We start from the raw sequence: 26,589 nt of genomic DNA, 5'->3' as shown, positions 1-26,589 counted from the left end.
AGGGTGGAAGATGGAGTGATGAATTAGAGGTGTAAACAACGTCGACTGACCAGGATTTGATCAGTACTTTTAGAGCTGGGAAATGGGATTCTACTATTTCTATTTCATATTTTTCAAATTTTTAAATTCAGGTAGAACAGCCTAAGTTTGTAAATATCTTGAAAAGAACCTAGACAACAGCAGAAATAACTAGGATATGGCAAAGCCACCTCTCACACAACTACCTCACCCCTCATGCAGCTGTATCCTCCACGTCTAACATCTTCACAACCCTCACCCACAGTGTAATTTCAAAACAAGGATAAGGTAGGTAAAAATTCAGACACCATTAAGAACTCAAGATTCATCTGTTAAACAGGGCCTTTGTTGACATTAGCTTTGCCTTTCTTCAATGTCGGTCATGTAAAGGTAACAATGTTTACAGGAGGCAGTTTAAACCCTACAGAAATGTTACAGCTCAGCAATATTATAAATTATGTAAAAGTCTTTTAAGCTATTCTTATCAAGTTGCTCTTTCATGCTAGGCCAGGTTAGTTTTTATAGTTAGAAATACAATGGACTTAAATAGCGTAGCCAACTTCTTACCTCCAAATGAACCCCGTTTCCTTAGACGTAGTTGCTTTGTAAGGCTCTTTCCAGCCTCAATACCCACCACTGGTGAACATTTGGAAATCTTCACAATCTTCTTCAGAAACATTTAACATCCTTAGTGAAAATTAGTCTTCATCTCTGTGGGTGTGTTTGATTTTTTCAAACAGCAACAAACCATTTGGAGCCAAGTCTAGTGGACAAGTAATCAAGGTAGGTGAAAAAAATTTAATATAATGAAATTTTTATGGCCTTTTAAGATATCTAAATTTACTTCCAAAATACTGGGAAAATAACTATTCTAAAAATTCATTTGGATACATGACATGGCTTTTTCAATAAAACTTTTTGTGGTCAAATTTTATCAGGGGCTTCCCCTTATCGTGCATTCTCCTAGCATAGATAAACATCATTAAATATCTAACTAGAAGAAAAACTTTAAAAGTTCAATAGTGGGGCCTGATTTATGGTTAAAACTTTGTTCAAGAGGACAGTTCACTTTAGAAAAAAACTGACTTTAAACTTATGGTACTACTTATATGCAAATCAGGTTTCAACTAGAAGACTGGTTTAATGCTACAAGATAATAATACACTGTCGGAACACTCCCATTTGCTTTTTTCATATATAGTGAAGACTTTTAAAACAGCTCCCAACGTATAGCTAATGGAGGAAAGAATAGTTTTGTCAGAAAATCAGTACAGCCACTTTTACTACTAAAATTTTGCTTTTTAATAATTTATTTAAATAAAATATTTGAAGCAGTTTAGAAAAACAAGATTTGTATTTTATTTCCTTGTAAAAATCTTTACACATGCAGACAAACCAGTGTTAAGAAAGTATTCACCATCATTTAAACAAATAACCACTTAAATAGAACAGTGTCTGCAATTTTATCTGTATAAAAATAAGGTACATTTTTACAGAATTCACACTCCAGTTCTTATAGCAATAAACAATACACAACTATAATAAGTACAATTGAACCTGACCATGGTTTTCAATTAGATACTGCTAGGGCATTTTAATGTGCAAAAAAAAAAAAAAAAATTAACACAGTTCGTTTTCAACAGAAAATGTCCTCAGTGTTTCTAGAGACCTAGAGGGTTTTAAGAAATCAAATCCTAATCCGTTTGCTTTTAATGTTTTGATTATGAGTCCATACATCACACTGTAGATAGCCAAAACCAGGAACTGATGCAGGCTCAATGGAAGAAAAGTCAGCGCCTGTGCCTGCCATGTCCCGAGCGACTGCCACCATGGTGCTTGCCTTTATGGGACCTCTCAAAGGAGCGAGATCTTTCACGCCTGTCCCTATGATGTCCCCGTTCATGCCTGTGTTTCTTGGCAGCATCTGAGTGATCCCGAGACTTGCTCTGAGATCGAGAACGAGATTTCTTCCTTTTGTGACCATGTCTATTTGAACTTTTTAAATCTTCTCTGGTATGCTTGGCCTTCAGGTGAGGAGAACCATGATTGTGATGTCGTCTTGGGCTTTCACTGTGACTGCGGGATCTGCTTCTTGATCTTGAGCTGTATGTTCCAGATCTACTCCGCCTATTATTATAACTTAGATAATAAAAATTTGAAGTTTAGATTCGGTTTCTAAAGAGAACAGACTATTTTGGTGGTGCTCATAACAAGCTCAAAACGAAATTATCAGACCTGTAACAAGTCAGACTGAAGACTTTTATTAAATTTCTCTCCCCACCTCATCACCTCCCATCCAGCATGTATTAGACAAATCTTAAATCCACCATGTCTATATTCCGAGGGGAGTAATACACAATTTCTACAGAATGTTCTATATAGCTATGGTTATTAGTGAGTATCTCCCATATGCCCAAAAGAGCCACAAAGAGCTAGCAATCTAATTACAAATTAGAGAAGGTTCTTTGGCTATGGTCGACTTACTTGTTATTAAGAAGTGGTTAATAAGATATTCATGTTTTCTAACTGAAATTGGACAGAAAGACAATGTTTTCACATTATAAACAGAATTATTATATACCTTGATAGCACTTTAGCCAGCCCCTACACTTCTCCAAAAAACATGGGCAAAAACGGAATAGAATTCCATCAAGATACACCACCACAAAACGAAAGCCACATACACACAGAGAAAGAATATTTCCAAACTCATTTCTCATAATCTACCTCACGTAAGCCTAATCTAGCCCAACTTTAAAAACAATCTACATTCAGATTTCTTTTAAAGCAGTAACTTTTAAATTCTCCATGTTTTCCCTAAAAGAGTATTTACTTACTGTCTTCTTGGAGTATGTGATCTAGAATGTGATCGTGTTCTTGACCTTGATCGACTTGCACTTCTGCTATTTCTACTTCTCTTGCTGTCTTTTCTTACACTTAAAAAAAAAAAAAACCACAATATTTTAGTTACATACTTAGTATGCTATAAGTTAAACACACAAAAGATGATTTATCAGGCCAGTTTTCTAACTCAAGTATACTCACCCATTATAAGGGCTTTTGGAAGCCTGTTGTCTGTCCTCGGGTTCTTTTTTAATCGTCTTCACATTAACAGAGATTGGTGACTTCTCTTCAGCTTTTACTTCTCTTGGTGAAGCTTAAAATAAAAAAAAAAAACCATCATAAAGACATGCCAACCACTGGGTTAACATGGTCAAAAAGCTGTTTCTAAATATAACTCAAAGTATCATGCTTTCAAGTCTTTAGTTGGTTATCAAAACAGTAACAGTGTCATTTTAACATCACTGTTTCTACACAACTGTTAAATGCTAAAGCTTTCTCATAACCACACACTTTCAGTGCCCAGGTCATTTCAATTCTGAATAAATCTTACATGGTTTAGAGGCTGGAGAAAATCCACCAAGGGTTGAAAGGGCTGGAGTTCCATCAGGATTCAATCCCTTTGCTTTTAATTTGGCTTCTTGTAGGGCTACTTTTCTTTTCTCTACTTCTTTTTCCAATAATTCATAGTTTGGCTGTTGGAGGAAAATGAAGTTATTATCTCTCATTCAGAGCATTTTAGAATGTTAGCATTGAAAAAGTAACAGCAAGAACATGAATAAACAAAATTACCTTTTTTCTGGTATAAAGCCTAAGTGTTTCTATGCAGATTTCCTGGATCTCCTCTTCCGTTGTACCAAAAAGAAGAAACCAATGGGGACGAGTTGGCAATGGAATCTAAACCATAAAAACACAATGATTTAGATGAAATTTTCAGTTTTTATTAGGAGGACTGACTTATCCTACAAGATTAAACAAGCTATATATACCTACCTGAAGAGCTCTAGCTGCAAGGTAGATGCAAGCACATGCTATAGTCTCTGGTTGAAATCGAACAAATACGTTGGTTCGAAGACTGTCATTCATATAGTTCCTGAAAAATATTTCAACCATAAGCTCTGTACATAAACAAACCTGTTCTGAGGCTTACATAAAATTGGAGACTCAATCCACTTTATTCTTTTTTCTCCTCATATTTATATTCATATCCTCATATTTCTAGCATGTAACAATTCTTAACTCGAAAACCAGTAAAAGATAATTTTAACACAAGGACAATTCGGCTTTTTTATGTATGACCAAAATCCTTTAAAATAATTTTATATCACTACAAATAGAACTTAAGTTTTTTAAACAATTTTCTCTGAAAAGTAATGCTTTGAAAGTCAATTCTGACTAATTTCAGAAATGATAAACCACTCCAACAATACTTCAAGCCATTAATTATTGACCATCTCTCCTTTATCCACAATGAAAAGCAGTGTCAACCAAGTTCTTTCAAAAACTCAAAGTACTGTGACAGGGGTAAAAAGGTTACGTACTCACCAAGTTATACTTATATTAAGAAAATTAAGCTACTTCAGAAAATCTAGGCAGAGAAGTGAACAATAAATATATACAACAGCCTTGTTTATATACCTTTTTTCTTTTTTGCAACTAAGTACAAATAAAAGCAATAAACTACGTCAGTTAATAAACTGCTGGACTTATTAGTGAACCCTCCCCACAACATTCCTGAAGAACTGAAAAAATTTTACAAATTGTTTACAAGGTTAAACTAAAAAACTACTTAATAATCTTTACTCACGATAACTGCTATAAAATCTGTCTTATAGAACATATATTTTAAATCTCATACATTTTATAAAAACAATGAGACTTTCCTAATATTACTAATATTTACTGAGTCCAAAAGAAGCATGGCAGTCATTAAGTCCAGAACAAAAATTATGTCACTTAAGTCCTGCACATCAACAGTCTTAAGACAGTAGTTGTGGCTGGACCACAACTGTTTTACCTTTAAATAAGCCAGCACTCCAAATCATACATCTGTATCTCTAAAGTCCAAGTTCTAAAGTGATTAAGTTAATATTTCTTAAAAATGAAGTACTTCTTAATTCTAATGTTATTGCCTGCATTGGCCCAGCACTATAAATTTATCCAACATGGGATTGGTGCCCATTTTTGCTGCAAGTTTTAGTTTCCTTTGGTAGAATTCATGCTATACGTACTAAAAATAGAAATCTAGTCAAACTCCTAACAAAAAAATTATTTAATTCATAATAGTTGGACAACAAATCTATCAAAAATGAACTATTCATTTTGATAGTACAGGTATACATTAAATACATAGGCATGTTGAATAGTTACTTCTAGAAGCAAATATACAAATCCTTTTGACACCCCGACAGAACTAGAAGATGCTGCCAGATGGATATGGACCACCACTTCAGTGAATCTCGGATGAGAGCTTGCACTGGATTGGCTGGAGAGCAGGGCAGCCAATCAGGCCATCCTGTGGTCATGGGCTGAAGTGCAGAGGGCAGAGTTCTATGACTTACCATCATGGACTACCCTTTAATTAAAGAGTAGAAAAAAGAACAAAGTTAAACTGAGTTCTCCATTAAAAGCAATTAGTCAAGCCAAGAAAACAGGAAGCAGAAATAAGCATTATTTACCTTTCGATTAAAAAACAAAAAACTAAAAAGCACCAAAAGAAACTATCTCATTATTTTGGAAAAGGGAAATGAAACTTACTTTATTTCTGCTTCTGTTTTCCTGGCTAGGAAAGAAATGTAAGAAAAGCAACTTACCAGGCAGTTTGAACCAGGGTTTGATTACGTTCACATTCTAAGACTTGTAAATACATAACAATGATCTAAAGGACAAGGGAAAAAAAACTCAGTTTAGCATATCGTTGGTTCTTTCAGAGTCAATGAATATAAGTAACTGAAAATGTTAGGTGCAAGTTTTAATCCTTCTATAAACGGCATGGATAATCAGATCAACCTAAAATGTACCCAAATCAACGTGGGTTATATTACTATATAACGAAAATTATGTTTAGAAATATGTTCCAAAGTTGCACAGGAAAAAAAAAAAACTGAGTTAATTCAATTAAAAATACCCAATTTTTCATGTAAACTTTACTATGTGGTGGGCACTGCATCCTGCAAACAAGTTAAAGCTAGACTATAGCATTTAATTTCCAAGGTATAATTATGTATGTGCCAAAGCCCTAAAGATGGTTATAGTTTTAAAGTTACAAAGTATGATACATATTGGAAGTATTACCGTAAGTAATGAAACACTAAATATTTCTACATTAAAGCTTATCACACTAAATATAATTAAAGACTATATATAAATAGCTTTACTTCAGTTCAGGTGAGATCTTTCTGGATCTGTGTTATCAACGTTCCCATTTTATTTTAAAGATGTGATATCTAAGAAGAATCCACCAAGGTCTCACAGCTAATGGCAGAAACGTTTTGGTACCACACATAGTCCTACCCTCAGAGCACCTGTTCTCTTAGCTATTTTGCTATTTACTTATGTTGGTCCCACACAAAACCAAGAGCTGCACGAGAAACCTTTGAACATTCAAATGTAACAGTGAGCAGCCACCATTCTTTGTACATTTTACTATGCAACAAGTAGCATGCCAGGTACTTTTGTACATATATATTATTTATTCCTTGGAGTGTGTTAATTCATAATCTCCATTTCTAGGTAGAGAAACTGGGTTAACCACAGAAGCAAGTAGAACTTATCTATGTCCACACGACAAAGTGAAGATTTGAATTCCAAGTGTTCTTGACTCCCATTTTTCTGAGAAACTTCAATATCCAAAAGGATACTTTTAAACACCAAAGTTAACTCTTAAATATAAACGTAATAAATTCGCGTAAAATAAAAATTTAAGAAAAGCCCTAATACTTACGAAAGTAATTTCTGTACTCTACGACTCACCTTATGGGGATGCTTGACATGAACACAAAATCCCAACTCCTTTAGCACCCTCCTCTCTGCCTTGATAACTTGGTTTTTGGTGTTAATGTAGTTCTGATCAAGGATCAGGGGGCTTGGAGTCCTATAGTTTGTAAGAAATAAAATCAAAACTGTTTTGCACATCCAAAAAATTTTATTTGTGGCATCTCCGTTTTCCCTTCCAACCAACTATTGGCAACAGAAACCAGCTTTTTAAACTCCTGCAAACAAGTTAAAGCATTAATCTTGTGCTGTCCAAGTTATGCTAAGTATGTACTTTCTAGACTAAGCTCCTACAGAAACTAACTCGACTTTGTAATGAAAACAACTTACTCTAATTATCTTGGATTTATCATTATTTTCATATAGATTATATTTTGGATATATATATGTTGATTAACTTAAGCAATAACTTGATTTGTTATCACAAACCCCATTAGTCTCCACTGACCCTTTAAAATGACAAAACTAATGTGCTCTTGGAAATACTATAAGAACCTCATAAGATTACAGTGATTTCACTCATTTTATAAAACACTAACTCTTGACTTGTTCATGGCCAAAAATAAAATTAGGTGAGAAAATGGTAGGTAATACAGATTCCTCCCAAATGGGCCATTTGTTTAAACAAATTATTCCAAGAATCTGTTGTAGAAAATCTGAAAACTAAAGATTTAGATCAATTACCAAAAAAATTATGAAAATCAGCCTCAAAACTCCAAGTGATCAATAAAAACCATGATTAAGTTCAGTCAGAGTTGTAGTTATTAGGCAGTATCATCAGCATGCAATGCAGAAGGGAAGACCATAATGATGGTAACACAGCAATACTCTAGGTCTCTGTGCCAGATGAAATTTCGATAGCTTCCAAACTTATGATGCAGAAGGCTATATATCAATTGGTGGTTCAATGCTTTAGAAATAGCACATTCAATTAAAAGGCTTATTTAAGCCTTGAAATTCAAAACTGGTTTCTTACTGAGAGGCTTGCTTTTCTCAGGACTCGGACTTTCATTTAAACGCGTATAATAAAGTGTCTCGATGTCCTTCGTTTATTACATTTTAGATCCAACCAACAAAAAATTTTCATTTTTATTAAAATACTGAATATATGGTATATGTAAAGGTAGAACATTTAAATATTTCTCCCATACTCATTTCACTTTCAGCATAGAAGATTCAAGAGTTTCTGCCCTGGGCAAAACACAACATCTATTTTTTAAAGATAGTCATTCTGAGTATTACCCCAACTCACAGCTCATTTTACTATGCATACCAAATCCAGAAAAATGTAAGCTCATACTTTAAAATAAAAAATCTGTTTAAATACATCCACTTGAAGATTAGAAAAAAAAAATCTAAAAATAAGCTGCATTAACTACTCCTGTAGTGACCTGTTATAGAGCAAAAATCAGCTATCATTTATTTTCTTTTCAGATTTAAAATTACAAAGACTGGACTAGACTATTTCAAATTATTCTATCTTTTTTAAAAATGAAATAACATTATACAAAAGTTGGCAAAACTGACAAAATGGAAAATAGCTGTTACTTAAATTAACAATGCTGAAAATGGCCTTCACTCAGTTCAATTACTATTACAGATATGAAAGGCATACGGAATGAGGCCACCAACTGGGGAGGGGACTGATTTCTAACATAATATCACAATGAATCTGTTTTTATCATAATAGGCTACAAGTTAATTGCTCTTTGGGAAAAAAAAAAATCAAATTTAAACCAAACGAGAGCAATAAATGTATACATGTGAATGTAGTTCGAAGATCTTAATGTTTATCATTTTTCACAAGATTTCATCACAACAGGAAATTTGAGAAGAAATTAAATCCATCTCAGACTCTTACTGATGACCTAATGGCCCTCCTTCAATAGGCATTAGCAGATAAGACTACCTTCAGAGTTACAGTTGCACGTTACTTTAACTCAATGCATTGCAATTCAGACAGTAAAACTGCACCATTAATCCATACAAAAATAAAATTTTACAATAGCAGTTTTGTCTCATTTCTCTCCATATGTTAAACAAATTCATTTGTATCTCTTGTTAAGCTTGCTTTAAGAATTGCCTTCAAATTCTGTTAAAAATTCATTTTTCTTGCAATCCACCAGCTAAACACTTGTTTGAATTATGGCTACTATCTGGTGCCGGATCAGGCTTTATCATTCATTAACTCTGCTTAAACAAATTGTTACTTTCCATCTTTTTTGCCACAATCTTTACTTTCCTCTTTTTTTATGTCAAAATCCCAGTATCATCAAACCAATTAAGGAAACCAAACCCATTATTTACTGCAATTCCACTATGTACTCAACTTCTTGCTTAGCCCTAATAGTATCTGCCATTTTCAAAGTTAACTTTGTGGGTGTATAATCCAACACCTCCATTTTGTTCAGAATTGGTTTTACCTCACAAATCAAGGAAGGCTCAATAAACATTAATTTACAACTACCTTACAGGTTTTGTAGCAGAAGTTGAAAAATGTGTCCCAATAAATCAGCAAGAAAAGGTTCAAGAAAACTGTCTAAGCAACTGTTTTTGTTTTTTTTTTTTACTTATATTAACAAAGTATCAATTAATATTTTCTGTAGCAACAAGCACATTAAATTAAATTAAGGCTTGCTAGAATTTCTTCCTTCCCAATCAGGTTAACTTTCCTTTCCCTTAAAAGTTTGAAGAGGTGTCATTTTTAAATCTCTTCAAGAGAAACCATCTAGTTAGTAGTGAGTGAGGAGGGGGGAATAACAACCAACCAAACCTAAAACTTTACCTTCCCTGCTTTTAAATTTTTCATATTTTTCAAAGTAATTTATATGAAAAGAACTATTTTCAAATTTCAGTCCTAATAGGAAATTTTGGGCTTTGGTCATTGGAAGTTTATTATCTGGTCTTTTAGAGTAGCTATTTTTCCTTTAGCATGATTAATTTGGCTGAAATACACTTGAATAAAAAGAAATTAGAATTAGGAGGTCCATCCCAACATGGTTAGGTTTCACTCATGAAGTACAAGGACCAAGAAATTCTGGAACTAGTTCAAGGAACTATATTAAAATGAGATGAGTAGTTTACAAGGAGGTAGGTGCTGCTCAATACACAGAAATTTGTAATGCCTATGTCAAAAAAACCATTCTTTCTCTAGCAATGTTTAAACAAACTGAAGACTGCTTTTAGAACCACCAAAATAAACAGCAGAGGGAGGATGGACTAAATAACAAGTCCACTTAACACCCTTCCAATTTCTCATCCATGATCTATACACATGTTGAAAATACCACACCATATGCACCAATGAGAGTGGTTGCACCAATCTTTGAAAATTTAATTGTCTTCTTTTAGACAAGATTTATAGTATGAATGTGGGATCTTTAAAACTACAGAAAACCCTTAATTTGCTGTGAACATGCTCTATCTCAAAAGTAAATTATAATTAGAAACTATTAAAATAAAAAAGCAATCTTCCCTTTAAATTCAGTCATTTATTCTGAATTTTTAAAAGACAATTATTAGACCACAAAAATAATCAAGGTGGGTAGGGGGTAAGTCAAATAATCCAAGATGTGACTTGGGAATTGGTACTTTTTAAAAGCTCATCTGGTGATTCTAATGTGCAGCCAGGGCTGAAAAACAATGACCTCAAGGCTACAAAAATGATCCCTCTTTGTAAATTTTCAAGGTCATACTACAATTTAAAGCTATGCAAAATTACATTAAAATAACATCATTAAGATAGACTGATATCCTTCACCTAACTGAAGTTTAATACTAATACTTTCTAATGACAATCTGTGCAAAAAAATATTAAGCTATACTTCTAATAACTTGGACAGCAAAGACAAAAGCTTATAACAAGAAACAGGAGTTTTTCTAAATGGTTCACCAGTGGCCAACCTGTTAGTCCCCGATTCCAGTGACCTATTCTCAGAGCACTGGCTTCTCCTTGGGGATTTTCGATACTTCACTCACTGTTGCCATGACGACAGCTTCATCTCTATGTACCACTCCACATCACCCAGGCTTTGGTAAATGTAGCTGGTCGCTGTATAGTCGGTTGCAAGGGAAAAAAGAGTTGAAGTTAATAACATATACAAGTTACATGTCTGAGTAAACTTGTAATATGCATAGAAACACTTTTATATCCTGCTTTAAAAAAAAGCTTCCATGCAATTAACTCCTTTAAAATTTCATGCTATAATCGGGATTCTAAGGTTGAAACAAAATCTCGCTGTATTGACTCAAAAAAAAACACAAAAACCAAAAAACCACGCACTGTTACACCAGACACAACAGTCAGGTGAGATGTTTTAAATTCCAAGGTTTTTATAGTTAAGACCTACACTGACATCAAGGAAGAATACTCTAAGTCTCAGAAAAATTTCAAAGTACAGATAATCATTTTAAGTGATAACAGTTGGCTCAATGGTTCAAAAAATAACAGAAAACTATTGCTTTTAAACAAACACAGAACCCTTTGACTTACATATAGAGCCTTTTTATTTAGTGTCATTTTGTTTTAAACACCCTGAAGAATCAGGCTAGATATCTAAATACAAATTTTAGCTCAGACCATACTAAATACCAAATTGAAATCTTCCCAATTTCCAGGCATTCCTCACCAAGAAGCTAAAAGATACTTTAAAATGAAATAAAAAATTAGTCTATCCCTTGATATGGTTAGGGTGAATGAGAAAAGATGGCAGAAAAAGAAAAGTAAGAAAACTGAAAAATGCTGTGAAAACTAGGTAGCAATGTTTCAGACTTTATCATTTTAGGCTACTATTTGCTTGTCTCTGAATAGTTCTATTACTGTCAACTTAGACTCAGCCAATAAGGACCACTCATGTAAGATACTAATTTGACACTAACGAACATCCAATCCCCAAAACAACTTAAAATCCTTTTATAACTAACTTCCATTCAAACTCAGAACAAGTTTGGCTAACATCGCAATTTCATAAAAAATGAAAACAAGGATTAATTTGCAACAAGTACTAGAAGTCACCTGCAGACACAGGAAGTCCTGCAACTAAAATTTTTGACACTTGTCTCACATGAACACACAAGTTCACATAAAGTGTGATGATGTAGCCACACAACACCTATAAGCCACTATTCTGGTCTCTTATTTTCTTACAAGATAGAATAAATGGGCCTTATCTAAATACAACCCAATCAATCAAGACTTATTTTTCTAACCCAATCACTAGACTATATCTAACCAAAACAAATACCTGTTTAATCCCTTTGACTTCAAACTTTATCATTCTGCAGTCCTTTCAGATCCGGTATTATGCGATATATCGTAGTTCAATGTTGAGAAGTATTCTAACAAAAGCCAACCTCGATTGATAAAGAATTAACTGAGACTTCAAGCAAAAAAAACAATCTACACAAGACTTTGCCGCAACATTAACTTGAACTGCAGTGTTTAAACTTCCAGCCTTCAAGTCTTCCAGAGAGGGGAGGGGAAAAACAACTTACAGAATACACTCACACATGAGCCAAATGTATTCCCTTTCTTGTTTAGTCTTAAGCCACAGGACTGCTTCACAGCACTGTTAGGATTGTCCATAAATGCAACTGCCTCTACAAACTACAGATAGCTGGTTAATTATGGTTTTTTTCATATTAAGTATCAGTGTGCTCCTATGTGAATTTCAACACCTAAATTAATTTTCCTTTGCATGGGTTTTAACTTGAGAAGAAAGAATGTTTTGATTTGATGATTGGTGCACAGTACAGTAGCAGCAAGAGATGCTGGGTTCAATAATGCCAATCTTACCTTTTTCCTCTTAACTGGCGTAGGTGGTGAAATACATTAATCACATCCCTTATTCTTCTAGGTGCTTCTTCGATTTTTGATGCAAGATTAATACAAGCCATGGCAACAATCTGAAAGAACCAATGATTCAATAAGAAGTTGTTAGATTATGGTACTATTAAGTAATTAAGAAAAAGTGCCCCTCTCGAAATCTAACAAACTTATTTGATGAAGGAACTTTAGAACACAATTGGGACAATCTTTGATGAAATAAAATTACAATTACTATTTCCAAGCCATAAGCTTACCAGCTACGCTAATACAATTTGTTTTTACTGCCTAATCTCGTTAATTTTGAATCTAGAATCAAACGCAGTCTCATGGGAGTTTTGCTTTTGGTTGAAAATTCTAATTATTGATAACAGGGAACCTGGGCTCAGGATCCATATTCTAGTTTTTAAAACATCTCAAAGTCTCTACTTTCCAGTAGGTGAGATCTGGGTACAAAGTCCTAAACTAACCACTCCCTTTCTGGGTATTTGGCTGCTGACACTACCCCCCTACTTCCCATTTCCGGATGAAGAAATCCTCTTCCACCCACCTCCGCCTTGCTTACCTCGAAACTGTGTTTGACGAAAGACTTGGAGTAGAAAAAACGATGAAACAACACCTGCCCCGTTGCCATCGCCACCTGCAGATGAGAAAGAAGAACGGAAGCCCAGGGGTCAGGCGGGCCCGCACCAAGAGCCGCCGCCATTTTGTGCCGCCGCTCGCTCCCCCTCCCCCGCCCCACTACTTACAGCAAGAAAGCTTTGCCTCCCGGCTCCCCCGCCCACGGCACGCCCGGGCTCCGGCGGGGACCCGCGGCTGGAAAGCCCCAGAGTGCCATCCCTGCCCTGCCAGGACACGGCGGCACCGTGATACATCGGAGAGGAGATGCGCCTAGCCAGCCCGGAACACTGACCTGCGGCAGCCGGAGGAGAATGCCGGCGGCCTGGATGAGCTCGCAGCCCAGGATGCGCAAGTCCGTCTCGCTGGGCAGGTCGAGACCGTCCTGCATGGACGGGGTGGGCGAGAGCCGTTCCTCCGGAATCAGTGAGTGGTCGATGGTGAGCGAAACTTCCGAGTAGAGGCGGTCTCCGATCAGAATCCCTCCCGTCGTGGTCGTCGTCGTGGTTGTCGTCCCGGAGCTGGAACCGCCCGCACTCGGGGCAGCCGAGGAAGCGGTGGCTGCAGCGGTCGCTGTCGGGTGAGGCCCGGACGCCATAGTCTCAGCGAGCTGCACGCACGCCCAACGCAGCCGGAACCCGGAGCGAAACTAACCAGCGTCCTCGGCGCGACGGATATTCCTGTGACCGCCGGGTCCTGGACCGCTTCACGCAGCGTGCGCTTCCGCTCTGACGTCAACACGTCCAGCCGGCGCGCGCCAACTAGTCCCTGCAGGCCTCGCCTCCGCCCGCGGCCCCTCCGCCTGTGCCTTCCCAGGACCTGTGGTTGGCTTGTGGGTCCTTCGGTGACCTAGGTGACCTGTATGCTGGGGCCCCCGAGCGGTCAAGGCGGCAGACTTTTTAGCTAAAACAGATGCAAGCTGCTCGTTCGTAATATTTTTAGCCACAAAACTAAGAAGGGAGTTTTACAAGTTACTTTATCCCCAAGTTAGAGTTGGTAAAATTTACTGTAACTCCTGCGCGGTTTTGATAATTTGTCTAGAACATGGGTTCCCTTGATCCCATCTCTCGCCCTCTCCTAACTTTTCGCTTTTGCGCCGGCGCAAGTTCTTTGTATACAGAAGGAAGCGTAGGGCCGTCTTTCGCCCTCTTTGACGGGTGTAAAAGGGTAACGCTGATGTCCTGTACAAACGAACTTGAAATTTAAAGTGATCCTTAAGGAATCTGGAGAGGACTGCTTTAAAGTATTTTTAGAAAACAGGAATGTGAACCATATCGGTTCCCAAAACGCGCCGATAAGCGCGTGGTATGAAGTAGGGCAAAGACTTAATAACCTGGAGGGCGGCTTTTTCACAGCTTCAGTTGCGAAACTCAGGCCGAGCCAGTGACAGCGCCGCAGCTCTCAGTAATCTGGAAAATCCTTAGTTTCCGAAAATAGTCTTAGGTTAAAATCCTTACAGAGGTAATCTGATTATTCCCAGAGTCTACGTATTCGTTCGTGGTTATGGCAATTAAACAGAAGGGAGAAATGAATCTCATAGTTTTTTCCTTTCGGATATTGGGTAGCGAACAATTCTCAAATTTTTCTCAAATTAGAATTAAAAAAAAAAAAAAAATACTGAGCCAGAGTACTAGAGTCTGGGGTTGGAAGGAAGGGAGTTGGTCTTGGTTTACTCTAACCATCTTTTTATCCCACGCTTGAACTGCTAAGACGTAGGGATAAGAAGCCCCATTACCTTTCTATGACAGCTCTGTTTTAAGGCCTAATCTTTTTAATTATGAAAAGTGCATTGAAACTTGGATCTATAGAGCAAAGGGAGTTTGAATACATTTCAATTTGTCAATGATGTCACTAAGGCAAAACATTCAAAACTTCATTTAAAAAAGGGTATTAAATACACCTTATGTCTTAAAGACTGACATCAGTAGTTCTGAACCCTGGCTGCTCATTAGGATCTTCTGAGGAGCTTTTAAAATACACTGATGCCTGAGCCTTACCTAAAGAGATTGATAGAATTTGTTGGGGATGGGCCAGGCCCAGCCGGTGATATTGCCCATCCTCCAGTGATTCCAGTGTTCAGTCAGGGTTGAGAAACATTACTTCAAGAAAGTGTAAATCTGATACTGGCTAAAGCACCTAAACTTTCTGCATGTCACCTTCACCTTTCTGACTAGGCTGCTTCCAGGCAAACTCACCTCCCCAATATTCAGGAACGATTTTAAATACTATAGCAAATTTTGAAATCTTTAGAAAACTAATTATTATTATGCTTTTTTCTTGGTTCTGATAACCTCCGGTTGTGTAAGATAATATTATTGGGGAAAATTGGGTGAATGGTACACAGGAATTCGGTGCTATTTTTTGCAACTTCTTGTGAGTTCAATTATAAAATAAGTAAAATTAATTGTAAATATGCTTCATTGAAACATTGAGCTTAAATGAAATCACCTATATGAGTAATGACTTGAGAGTAATTTAACTTATTTTTAAGATGATTTTAATGGAAAATTTTCTCCTCTTTAGAGGGTCCTCGACCATGCCTCTCCAATAAACTGACTTGGTGATATCTTGATATATTTTATAATAAATTTTTACCTTGTTATATCTATGATTAATTCAAAAAAGTTCACAAGCCTAAGAGGGAGACGTTCTGGAAGGGAAAAGGGGTACTTGCTCCATTCCTGATATTTTTTGCTGGTGAACCTCCCTGCTCCCCACCTCTAATCTGGCAGTTATTTCCAGAAGAGCAGAACCACCCAGGCTATCCCACAACTTTGTGTCCATTTTCTACTCCCTTCTGACTGTACCCCAAATTATATCCCATAGATACAACTATTTTCACTATTTCTCCTTTCAGCTTCAACAAAAGTGATGGAGGAGGTGAGCCAACATTTTACTTGCTTAGCATTAATTCATCAAACTGGTTTGGAAGAGTTGTTAGATTACTTTTCTAAGTTATTTTTCCATGTACCTAACATCAACATTAAAATGGGGGAAAGACTAAATAATGTTGATATACCCAACATCAACAGAATTAGGAAGAGTGAAGCGTATGTTTTAATTGTATAAAAGCATTAGAAATGAGTTCAGGCAAGTGAGACTGTTCCATTAGGAACGTAAGTGATTGAGTTCTTTGTCACTCTAAGAAAAAAATAGAATGGTAAGACTGTAATATATTTTGTATATTCTTTCTTAACAAACAGAATGGTAAGTTTGTAATATATTTTGTATATTCTTTCTCAACAAACAGAGGTCCTGCTAGTAAGCCCTGAGTTCACCCAGATCTAAAAGGAAATAGGTCATGACTAGAGTAAAGTGTTTTTATTGTTTCAAGACCTGCAGGCTTCAGATGATGACTGAAAAGACAAAGAGAATTATTAGTGGCCTTGCTGGAACTACTGAAGAATCATATTCTTGATGCTTAAATTGGTTCTCATTCCATTCATCTCTGCAGTCTTTCTGGGGATCATGTTTTTCATTGTTATTTCAACTTTCAGTTTCTTTAATCCTAAACTTACAACTGGTATAATTACATTAATTTCTTCAGCAATCGTTTATTCATTAGTAGCCTATCAAAATGTAATAGCTCAACACTTTAATTTCTGCTAATGGTAAATGAAGTGTAAGTCTCTACCTAGAATGACATACACTTTTGATAAAGAGACTGGTACACACAAAGACAAATGTTAAAGTGACCAATAAATGCAAAAAGCAGGTAGAGAAGGGATAAGTCATCATTGTTAATGTCATCGGGGAATTTATAACCTTGGTAAGTTGCTAATCAAGTTTCTGTTTACAGCAGAAATCATAGTATGTGATTAACACATAAACTATTCAAATAGATACATGACTTTTTCATTCAGTCTTGTGATTATGACATCATAATTCCGGTCTGGTTGCTCTCATCATTAAAAATAGTCATCCGAAATGATTTATATGTAATTAACACTTAGGCATAAAATGCTAGGAAAGTCTCATAGTAATACTGCCTTAGGCATTCTGCTGCTAGCTCTGCAGAGAAATAGTTCTGAAACTTTAAACAACCAGTTTCATCATTTCTTAACGTTAGGGAATCTGACTGGACCCCTTACAGGTCTAAAATTTTCTGACATCTTGAACCTCAGACTCATCTTTGGTTCTTACCTCTTTAGTCACCCAGTTTCGTTGTTTCCTCAAGGAAGGAAATTGTTCTTGAATCTGCCAGTATTGTCTATTCTATCATGTCTGCTGTTACCTCATTGCCTGCACCATAGCTTTCTAAATGGTCTTGCCTCCATTCCCTCCCATCCCTCCTTCATCTTGGGAAATCTGTAAATCTTGAAATATCAGTTTCTTTACCCCACTTTCTCAAATAAAGACTCTGGAAATAAAACAGATCAAACACCTTTTGGTAATTGAGGTGTTCCACAATCTAATCTTGTCATTCATTCCCTTATTGCATTACCACCTGACCTCATTCCCCCCACCATGTCTGCCTGAACCAAGACCAGCAGGACCTGTTTCCTCACTAACAAACATGTCATTTACCTTCCTGATTTCATACTTTTCTTTATTTTATTTCTCAAGCCTGCAATATTTTTACTCCTCTCTGCTAATCAAATCCTACCAATTTTTTTTTGAGATCCAGATGTTCTACTTATCAGAAGCCTTCCCTACCTGATCCAGCTTTCATCAGTTTTTCCTTTCTTCGGATTCTCTCATAGTATTTATATCCTCTAGTATGCCTTTTGACACATGATTCCATACTTCATGCATTGTTAATCACTTGGGTGTATGTCTTGACTTTTTAAAAATAGTACCATATTGTGTTAATTTTGCATTCACAGAACTTAGTCGACACTGTGTAAACGGTAGATACTTAATCAAAACTTGTGCACTAAATTGCTTGTTTTTCTCCTAGTGCGTTGTATAGGCAGCCTGATCTTGCCTTTTCCTTTCTGTCCAGGAACCAGTTCCATCCTCAAGTGTCTGTCCTATCACCACAGCCCTTACAGGTCCTCATTTATCCTGTTCTCTTTGGGACACTTTGTAGCAGATCAGCCATGTTTCCACTTTTCTGTGTCCTTACAAAGAGCTAGGTAAATAGTCCACACTCTCTCTTCTATATGGGCATGGGCTGTAGAACAAGAGCCCTACTGGAATTGCTATGACTGGAGAGTCGTGGTAGGGAAATGGGGGCTCATAAAAAAGCAATACAGTGAAGTGGTTTGCTGTCTGAATGTGGACATAGGCTCTGGGACAGTTTTTGGAAGTGTGTCCAGAAATTGGGCATGTGTGACCAAGAGTTAAGGCCAGTACCAATTTAATAAACTAAACTATAAAACCAAAATCCATAGGTTTGCTTTGGGAGATAGCTTAAAGTTAATATGTATCCCAATGTCTTTTTTATATGAGGACACTAAGGTCCAAAGAGGAGGCTGCAAATGGTAGATACTCAATATTTGCTGATTGCAAATAATCCAGTGAAGTCAGTCTGTGGATGGATTCGTTCTTCATTGTATTTAATGTCAGAAATTGACCAACAAATTTGAGAAGCTTTGCAATAGAGAACTATACAAAAAGGAAAAGCCCCATTCTCTCCTTTCTGTATTCTCTAATCTTTTATCAAAATTATATCGTTACCTTCCCCAAAGGTAACAGCATGTCTATCCTTCCAGATATATATATATATCCCTGTATAATATATGTAGTTAATTTCATGTAAAAAGGATCACACTACATATATCTAAACTGGTGTGAAATGATACTTTAATAAAATCCAATAAATGTGAATTGCTACTAAAATGAAATTTTAAAATACATAAAAAATGAAAGGTTGAATTGCTTATTATTGGATTCAACAGACAAAAACTTATATGTCACATTGCCATAACAATTTCTAGACTTTATTCTCAACCTCTATACTTACTTCATTGAGGACCTATAACAAACAGTTCAGAGCTTGCTGCCAGTCCATGGACCACTCTTTGAGTGGCATTACTCTTTGAGGTTTCGGTTTTTTTTAAATAATGAACATATATTACTTGTACAATTGTAATTAATTGCTTTAAAAATTTTTCCAACTCAGTCTGTTAATAGAAATATGTACAGGGTTCAGAAATGGTTCCCAGGGTTAATTTTATGAACAATCGTACAAACAAGGTGGCAGAAAGGAGGTAATAGGTGATCTGGGTTTTAAAGGCTACATAGGCATTTGTCAGAAGACTAAGTGTGGTGTGGAAGAGCATTGTAGGTAGAGGGGAGGTAGGAGCCAGGGCAGGGAGGTATGAGATCACTGGGTGTGTGGAGAAATATAGTGGACATCTGTTGTTTTAGCTTGCCCAGTATCTAAGCTGCTGTTTTCCCTTGGGGCCCAGCAACTTCTCCATTCTCAGTGTAGGTGGTTTGGGAGGGGCTGACCTCTTTCTGAGCTCACAAATAAGCCTATCCCATCCCCCTTCACTTCCTCCCAGTGACTGGCTCAGGTTAGCAATCAAGTCCAGGCCTTTTGCTGGAACCCTGGCCAGAGGAGTGGAGAGAAGAGCTTGTTCTTTATGGAATTGCTGAGAGGAGGAGGTAAGCCCAAAGTTGCAGACGCCCTCTTAACACTGGAGAAGAGAACCAGCTTGAGAATGGAGCCAGCTGAGAAGAAAAGCTTAGACCAGAGACCAGAGAGAGAAACCCAATCCAGGGACCTCATTTATGGTCCTGCACATAGCCATACCCTATATTCTATCCCTCGGATTTTCAGTTTCAAGAACAAATAACTTCTTTTTTATTCATTTACTCTTAAATCCACCTTAACTGAAAGATTTAGACAAGGAATATTATGTTGATTGTATGTGTGTGCGTACACTAGAAACTAATGAGGCTACAAGAGGTGGGCAGGGCCTAGAATATGAAGGGCTAAGAAACAGGTCCTCATTTCTGGAGGCTCCCAGGAGCTCTGGAGGGTATAAAGCAGTGATTACCTCAACAAGAAAATCAAGAGCTATAAATCAGAACTCTAATATTAAGAACATCAGCTTCCTCAAGCTTTCCTAGTGGTTTCATTTTTGTAATTCTTTGTTTTCCTCTGATGGAGGATAGGCAATTAAAAATAGGACCAAGCAAGTTATTGAAAATGACATTTAAAAAAATGATTTAATTTTCCTCTTAAGGATTGAAAGTTAATTTTGACAAAGGAAGAGGTTGACCCTGTTTAGTACTGTTTTCTATTTCCAATAAAAATTCAATACAAGACCTTAAGTGAATAAACTTTTAGGAATAATAAGAATCAACTTTTCTGAAGCTCCCTACACATTTAACTAGTTTTCTCAGCAGGAACAGAAAATAACTGGAAATCTGATGAACACATTAACCATTTTGAACATGATAAAACAAAAATAAATGAGCCTTGCATTAAGTTCCCTGCACAGAGTTGTCGTGTCTCTTTAATCTAGGGTAATTCTCTCTAAATTATGTACATTGTGACATTAAACTCACTAGAGACCTACTCTAGTTTTGTCTCAGGGAAAGGTTTCCTCACAGTAACAATGACACAAGCAGATACGCTACACAACCAGATATTACTCATGTGCCACACCTTAAAACTACCACAGAACAAGTTTTCTATTCACAAATCCGGAAACATTTCAGAGTTATCTAACTCTTACATCCTGAGAATAACTAATTACAGCTGATACATAATTCCTTTATTGCGTACAGTGTTTTTTATATGTATCACTGGAGTCTCGAAAACAAGTTTTGCCTTTAGATTTATGAATATCTATTGTTACTTAATTTTCAGAATCGATACATAAGGGGAACAGTCGTATACACACTTTCACTCATTCGCTTATATTCATTCAGACAGTCCTAGCGGGACTATAGCAGGTTCATGAAAAGCTGGATCTAGAGGTGTGCCTTTTTAGTATCTGCTTGGTGAATCGTGCTTTTGAGCTGTTTTCGACCTGTAGACACTGGTGTCCTCCCTGGGCTGAGCGAGTTCAAGGAGAAATAGGTGGCTGCAGGGAAAATGCAAACTGGATAAGCTCTATTTTACCCCTTCAATAGTTTCAAAACTATTTTTAACCGTGAAGGCCACGATATCTTTTGCCCTTTGCTCACTCTGCCCTCCTCCCCATAAGGAATCTCATGATAGTCTTCCTGTTTTATGTAAGTGATTTAATTAAATAGTTATGGCATTTACAATTTTTATGGAAGGGCTCTGGCGATAACTCAGTCGCCACAAGCCGCTGAAGGGCCATCACGGATTAAGAGGCAGGTTTCCCGGAGGGCTCCACCGTGGGGCAAGTGACTGAAGCGGGCAGGTCAGTTGGGAAGTCCTTTACCCCTTTCTATGAACTCTGTGATAGCCTGGCACCCCACACCCCGTCAGACAAGTGACCTGCGCGTACTCTCTGCTGCCTCCGCCAAACCTCATGGGACTCCACCCGGGGGTTAGGGGTGGGCGGGGGAAGGAGGCAATCATGCTCAGTTCTGCCAGCGAACACGTGCAAGGCTTGGCTGGGTTGCCGTGGGGTACATGGGGCGAAATGATTTCACAAACGCCAAGAGGAAGGAGCGCAGTATATACGTCACTTCTAGGAAGCCTGGAAAATGTCAGGCCGCGGGGTCTGCCGGGAAGAGCCGCTCACAAGCCAGAAGAACTGCAAGGCACAGGGCCACTCCGCGCACGCGCAGTGCGCTCTTCCTGCGCCCTGTTGCGGTCGAGAGACTCCCTCCGCCAGCTGCCGGATCTAACTTGCCGGCCTTCTTATTAAGCCAGTCTGCGAACTCCGCGCCGCCGTGGCGCCCGCCTCTTGTGAGGTCAGTAGTAGGCTCCTCCCGCTCAGTTCGGATCTCTTAGAGCCGGATAGGGCGGTGCCGTGCTCCTGCCCTGTATGAACCTCTTTTGTAAAGGAAAGCTCTTTTGTAATTTCCTGTCTTTAAACTATTCCCATTTCCTAATAAGGGTGAAAACTCAGGCAACCCTCACCCTAGTTCATTTCCTTCCAAGCTGGGAGTTCTGTTAAAATTACAGTGCAAATGTGTCATTACTAAGATTTGGAAGCTTTTGCTTGTTTTTATGTGTTCTCTTAGTGTATAAATTGGAAGAAAGCGGTAAAATGGCAGCTTTGTATATGGAGGCTGGGATAAGCAGTATCTAGTCTCGCTTGATGAAATTAATGTAATTTTAATTTAGTTGAAATGTAGTTTTTCTTCGAATTACACAGGAGTGGCATCTTGAAAGGCTGGGTATATAAAGCAGTTAAGGAGCCTTGAGGAGTGCTTAATTGTTTTGTCAGCTATTTAAAGTCAAAATGACAATCAAGATATATTAGAAATAAAACAGTTTAAATTTATAAAGGGCGAAGGTTTTTGTCTAAGTTTTATGGATAATGAAATAGGCCCCGACATTTCTGTGACTTACCCAAGACGGGTGGAATTCAGGCCACTGCTTTCACCATGCCGATACTCTGGCTAGTTAGACTAAGGCTGTTTTCAGAACGGGTTAGCCCTGGGCATGTATTGCCTCCTTTTCTTGCCTTTCTCCCTCACTATTTTTTCCCCTTTCCATGATTTTTGTTCCCTTCCTGAGTTCTCCCCTCTTGTATCTCCTCCCCTTGCTTTCTTTAACTTCCTGTTTTCTTGATAGTTGAGCCAGCCTTTCCTTCCTTTCCTTTAAATATCTCTCCTTTAAACAACCATAATAGGAAATAAAAAAAATTTTTATGGTTTATTTTTATAATGGTTATTTTCTTGTTTTAAGGATTTGGGGGGCGGGGAGGTTAGGAGGAAGTTCATATAGATAGATAAAAAATTTCTTCTAGTAAAAGCTGCCTTCTACTTCCATAGCTGCTTAGTGAACGTAGGTGTGTGTGTGTGTGTGTGTAGTGAAGATAAGAAAGGGAGTAGTAGAAAGGGAGTGTGTAGTGAACTGTTTAAATCAGAAACAGGGGAAGAAAAATAATCCATATAAACAGGTGCTCTAGATGATGTTAAACTCAATTCAAAATAACACAGCTGCAGGTTCTATAAAACACAAGAAACATCATTTCCAATCAGTCCCTGCACATGCCTTTGTGATGCATTTCCTTAGATGATTTGGTCCTTTCACAGAATAAACCTGGTGCTTTAGCTGCCCCCGAAGAAATAGACATTCTATCTGCGAAATATATCAATGTTTCCAGACTATGTGGCCACCTCGTAGGCTTCTCAATGTAGTGGCACCTGTTCCCAGTTCTTCCAGCGGATGTTATCCTTGCTACATTTGGGAAACAAAGCACAGCGTGTCACTTGCCTAACATAAACCTCCAAGGAGGCAGAGTTTCTGATGCTTTTTCCAATTCCATACTCTGAGTGTCTAGTAAGGAATTAGTGTCTAAAATGAATACTAGAATTCACTAAAATACACTAATACTAACTGACTAGGGTTTGTTCTTATTAATAACACCAGCATTCATGGGCTAAAATTTGAAACAGGCTCAAAGAGCAAGTTTGGCAAACTCTATCCTTTCTTACAACAAAGATGGTAACTCTCACTATTAACAAGCAATTTGAACAGAAAGTACTAGCAAGGTTAGTTAGCAGGTTTAATATGTTTCATTGCTCTGCAGCTATGATAGAAAATATCAGTGGGACAATACACATGCACAAAGATTACTTCAAGTTATTTGGCAAAACTGTTTCAAACTATATAGTAAATTTCCATTCTGCAGATAATTGGACTATTTTTGAATAATGAATCTATCCATTCATATTGATAGCTCTTTGACCCTTATAGTCTATTGTAGTTCTACTGCTTTGTAATCAATTGACCCAAATTTAGCATCTTGAAACAACCATTTTATTATGTTCACAGGTTCTGTGGGTCAGGAATTCAGACTGGGCACAGCAGGGATGTTTGATCTTTCCTTCTTGAGGTCTCAGGTCTTATCCCTTGTACTGGGCTGGTCAAAGAGTAGGCGGCTGACAGGAGCACCTGCACTTGGCTTCTGTACAGCTAGTGGTCTCATGGTAGTTAGACTTTTCTGTGGCAGCTCAGAGCTCCAAGCTAGAATGTTCTTCTGTATAAGCAGATACTGCATTGCCTTTAATAACCCAGTCTCACTGTTTGGTCCACTGTACTATGTTGGTGAAAGGAGTCATAAGGCTGCCCAGATTCAAGAAATTTGCCCACAGACACCCCGCCTTGACTTCCACGAGAGGAGTGTCAAAAGACTTGGAACTATGTCCCAAACTTCCACTTACTCTATATTCAACTCTTTCATACTCATATTCAACTTGAAAACATTTTCCCTTGAGATATTTTCTCAAAGTGAGTATAACATAAAATCTCCTACATAGGGCCTAAGGACACTGAAATCACCATGTGATGATTTTTCTTTCTTAGGGAAGCAGATGGAATGATCAGAGTGTGCCTGCTGTTTCTAAACGAGGCTTGCCAATATCTGTGTCCCTTCCAAAAAATGGGCTGTATTTCTTTAGTGAGAGAGAACATGAAATCATCCCTCATACTTGCTTGTTTGCTTTTACTCTTTGCTCTTGAGATATACCTGTCTCTGCAAATTGACTGAACAGAAGCTTGTCTGTTAGTATCCCAATGAAAGTAGTTAAAATATGCCCCAGTTCCTGGATGAGGGTAAAGCAAGTGAGGCACTTACTTCAGCTGCAAATTTTAAGGAGGTGCCAAAAAACTCAGTAATCAAGATAAATATTTTAATGCAGTATTTTTAAAAATCAAAATTAATGCTAAACAATCCATAAAATATCAAAATTTTAAACAAAGCCAGTGGATTTATTTTCTAGGGCTGCTGTAACTAAGTACCATGAACTAGGTGACTAAAAACAACAGAAATGTGTTGTCTGCCAATTCTGGAGGCTAGAGGCACCCAGGGAGAAACCCCATGCCTCTCTGCTAGCATCTCGTGATGGCTGCCATCTTTGGCATTTCTTGGCTAGTAGCTGCATCATTCCAGTCTCTGCCTCCATCTTCACATGACCTTCTTTGTGTGTCTCTGTGTCTCTCCTCTTCTTATAATAATACCAGTCATTGGCTTTAGGGCCCACCCTAATCCAGTAGGCTCTCAACCTAATTAATTGCATCTTCAAAGACCCTGTTTCCAAGTAAGGTCACACTCTGAGGTTCCAGGTGGATGTGAATTTTGGGGAGATGCTATGTAACACCACAGGCAGTATCGGTATTACTGATTTTTCCTTTTCCCCAGTATCCAATATGGCTCAGCATGGCACCTCCCATTTTAGTAGCTTGCATGGATTAGCCACTGCCAGGTGAGCAGCTATTACATCAGCTCTGGGGCCCAAGACTGAGAAGGCTGCTCTGTACATTCTTCCTGAGAATTTTCACCCACTTACCTGCTTTAGCTTCCATATACCTATTTGATGACTCCAAAATCTCTCTTTCCAGTCTCTCTGCTCTCCTGAGTTCTGTACTCCTTTTTCCAATGGCTCCTAGACATCCCAACTTGTTAGCTTACAGACATCTCAAATTTAACTTATATCTTACTGAAGCATTCATGTCTCCCTGTCCTCTTTTGCTGTCTCCTTTATAGGCACGATCAGCCCTATGCGCTCCCCAAACAAGCCCTTGAGAGGCATTCTTGACTCTGGTCTCCTCCCCTCCCCCAACATTTCCTTGGTTCCACTTCAGAGATGATTCCGGGTCGCCATCCTCTGCCATAGCTCATAGGTCTTTAACAGCAGGGTATGCAGATGTTCCACTAGAATATTAAGTTCATCATGATCTGCTTGGAAAATAGGAAGAGTTGTTGTGACTTTGTTACAGGTTTAGATATTAAGCATAGTTTGCCTCAGAAAGCACAATGATGACAGATAATTTTGTAGTTGTCAGTGTGACTTGGACATTATGTTTTGATGTTTGGTATTGCTAACCTTGGTTACTCCAAGCAAATTATTTTTATTCTGTCCCATCTATAAATGCTCCCTTTACCTCCCTGATAACACAGAAACCCTGCTCTCTCCAGGACACTGTCCTTGCAGCCCTCTCTAGCGTGGCTGTTCACAGGCCTCCTGTTGCCCCTGGGCCTGGAGGGGGGTGAGTGGGAGTTGGGGGTTTAGGGAATAGATGTTCTCTTTTCTCCTTCTGGCCGCTTCCAGACTGTTTCTCCCCCTTTTCTGCACCCCTCCTCCCAGTGTCAGACTATATTCTCCTCCCCAGTGCAGTCATTTATGGACTCCTGGGTCCTCCCCACTCTCTTTTTTTATTTTAAAAAAAGATTTTTATCTCCAGGTTCACACTGTCATTCTCTGAGCAACTCTGATTTCAGTATCCGTTGAGACCTTCTAATAAC

The 26,589-nt window shown here is 37.9% G+C and overlaps 1 protein-coding gene across 3 annotated transcripts; it reads right to left on the bottom strand.

Moving 5' to 3' along the window:
• Positions 1-1,353: 1,353 nt before the first annotated feature.
• CCNL1 (cyclin L1) lies at positions 1,354-14,309 on the bottom strand. 3 transcript variants are annotated; one of them, XM_039858062.1, is made up of 11 exons: positions 13,590-14,309; positions 13,242-13,316; positions 12,647-12,756; positions 6,832-6,952; positions 5,673-5,737; positions 3,853-3,952; positions 3,652-3,756; positions 3,413-3,554; positions 3,064-3,175; positions 2,856-2,954; positions 1,354-2,157 (listed from the first exon to the last, which is right to left on the bottom strand). In XM_039858062.1, the coding sequence occupies exons 1-11, from the start codon at positions 13,890-13,892 to the stop codon at positions 1,809-1,811; spliced, it is 1,581 nt and encodes a 526-aa protein (XP_039713996.1). In that variant the 5' UTR covers positions 13,893-14,309; the 3' UTR covers positions 1,354-1,808. The 3 variants fall into 3 exon arrangements, 2 of the variants coding, with proteins under 2 accessions (XP_039713996.1, XP_039713997.1); XR_005651785.1 differs by lacking the exons at positions 1,354-2,157; positions 2,856-2,954; positions 3,064-3,175; positions 3,413-3,554 and adding an exon at positions 5,421-5,434 and having other exon boundaries at positions 3,661-3,756; positions 13,590-14,050; XM_039858063.1 differs by lacking the exons at positions 1,354-2,157; positions 2,856-2,954; positions 3,064-3,175; ... (1 more) ...; positions 3,652-3,756; positions 3,853-3,952 and adding an exon at positions 3,953-5,434 and having other exon boundaries at positions 13,590-14,049.
• Between the last annotated feature and the right edge of the window lie 12,280 nt (positions 14,310-26,589).

The sequence above is a fragment of the Pteropus medius genome, unplaced genomic scaffold (genome assembly GCF_902729225.1).
Source record: "Pteropus medius unplaced genomic scaffold, Ma_sr-lr_union100, whole genome shotgun sequence".
NCBI classification, from domain to species: domain Eukaryota; kingdom Metazoa; phylum Chordata; class Mammalia; order Chiroptera; family Pteropodidae; genus Pteropus; species Pteropus medius.
This window is presented reverse-complemented; position numbering and strand designations above follow the sequence as displayed.